Source organism: Medicago sativa, chromosome 5, assembly GCF_051527215.1.
Source record: "Medicago sativa cultivar Bolivia chromosome 5, Bolivia_mono, whole genome shotgun sequence".
Classification (NCBI taxonomy): Eukaryota; Viridiplantae; Streptophyta; class Magnoliopsida; order Fabales; family Fabaceae; genus Medicago; species Medicago sativa.
In genome coordinates this window covers 59,963,771-59,965,825 of record NC_140753.1, presented here as the reverse complement: position 1 = coordinate 59,965,825, position 2,055 = coordinate 59,963,771, and the positions used below count along the sequence as shown (strand labels likewise).

The following is a 2,055-nucleotide window of genomic DNA, read 5'->3' as shown; positions in this document are numbered from 1 at the left end:
GGAAAGAGTCCATGACAAATATCAAGCAAGTCTACAATGAACGTCATAAATTCAAAAAGGCAAAAAGGGGTGACTTGACGGAGATGCAATATCTAATTACAAAGTTGGAAGAGAATGGATATGTTTATTACGTAAGAGAAAAAAAGGAAAGTCAAACTGTTCAAGACATATTTTGGACTCATCCAACTTCGGTAAAGTTGTTTAACACTTTTCCTACTGTTTTGATAATGGATTCCACGTACAAAACCAACTTGTATAGGATGCCATTGTTTGAAATAGTTGGAGTCACCTCAACCTATTTGACATATTCGGTTGGTTTTGCATTTATGACGTCCGAGAAGGATCATAACTTTACTTGGGCTTTGCAAATGTTGCTTAAACTTCTTGGACCAAATAGTGATATGCCTAAGGTGGTAGTGATCGACAGGGACACGGGTATGATGAATGCCGTAAATAATGTTCTCCCCGGTAGTAGTGCAATACTTTGTTATTTCCATGTTGGCAAAAATGTTAGATCAAGAATCATCACAGATTGCAAAGTTAAACAAAACGTTGTTGTGGTGGATGGCCAAAAGAAGATTGTCGACGAGGAGAAGCATAGTAAGTTGGTTGATACCATATTTGATGCATGGGAAAAATTGGTTGAATCTCCTACTCAAGAGTTATATGCGGCTAATCTAGTGGAATTCCAAGATGCTTGTAAGGATCATCCAAAGTTTCTTAACTATGTTCAAGAAACCATATTGAACCCTTTTAAGGACAAACTAGTGAGGGCATGGACGGACCTTGTGTTACATCTTGGGTGTAGGACCACGAATAGAGTTGAAGGAGCTGATGGTGTGGTGAAGGAATATTTGTCCACCTCCAAGGGTGATTTGGGTACTTGTTGGCATAAAATTGATGAGATGTTGGCAAACCAATTTGAGGAGATACAATCATCGTTTGGTAGGAGCGTTACGGTCTTGGAACATCGATACAAAGATGTCACTTTGTACTCCGGGTTGGGTGGTCACGTGTCTAGACAAGCCATGAATTTTATTTTTGTGGAAGATGAGTGTGCTAGGAGAACCTTGTGCATTGAGAAGAAAACTTGTGGTTGTGTTCAAAGGACGTCGTATGGCCTACCTTGTGCATGCTTCATTGCTATGAAAATCCGTCACAACATGCCCATTCGATTGGATGAGATACGCCCGCATTGGCATAAGTTGTACATGGGTGAAGAACAAAGTAATGAAGATTTGTTTTCGGTCGCGGAGGAGTGGCATGGTATCCAAGAACGTCTCCAAAGAGTTCTGTTCCAAATGAAACTAGAAATCAAAGAGGTTTTGCGGTTGTTAGCGTTTCCGGAGACCACATTGTTGACATTTCCAGATATGGGACACATCGTTGCATCATGTTACAATAGGTCGGTGTTAGAGATGACTACATGGAAAGACTACATCTCCGAGACTTTTTTCCCACTTAGAGGATGGCCTCCGGTTAACCCGAAAAGCAACATGATTTGCCTTGGTCTAATCCCAAATCATTTTGTCCTTCTTTCATTAAAAGATGGTTGCCCACTACCTCCAACATCCCCGGAGTGGAGAAATCACAGGAGCGAAGAGGCGGCAACATGGGAGGATGAATTCTTGGATCAGCACGATCGTTTCCAAACACTCATGGACATTGAGGTCAAAGAGAGACCGGTTCCACCAAAAGAGCCAACAAATGAAGACAATCCAATTATGTTTGATGACACTCCGGTTAAAGCACACACCGAATTTGAAGATGTTCTAGAACATTTAGATGATTTGCTTTTATTAGATGAAATGTGACACTTTTTGGTCGGTGTTAATCCGTTTTTTGGTTGATACACGCCGACGTATTTTTTTGGATATATAATGTAATGACCAATTTTTTGGGTGATATAATATAACTAACCTTCAACTATTTATATGTATATCAATATATTTGAGTTTCGCATTTATTAGTAATTAATGTACATTACGTGTAATGTTTTGCATAATGTGGAAAATTTGATGAATTTCAAACAATTGTTAAACGTTAACGCATTAT

At 39.3% G+C, this 2,055-nt stretch overlaps 1 protein-coding gene across 1 annotated transcript; it reads left to right on the top strand.

Moving 5' to 3' along the window:
* The first annotated feature begins 227 nt into the window (after nucleotides 1-227).
* On the top strand, nucleotides 228-1,814 carry LOC146923624 (PKS-NRPS hybrid synthetase cheA-like). Its single transcript, XM_085711746.1, has one exon. It carries the CDS (start codon nucleotides 228-230, stop codon nucleotides 1,812-1,814), a length of 1,587 nt encoding a protein of 528 aa, XP_085567872.1.
* The last annotated feature ends 241 nt before the right edge of the window (nucleotides 1,815-2,055 follow it).

What these genes read in the sequence shown, in the direction of transcription:
- LOC146923624 (XM_085711746.1), top strand. Translation starts at nt 228, where the DNA reads ATGGATTCCACGTACAAAACCAACTTGTATAGGATGCCATTGTTTGAA.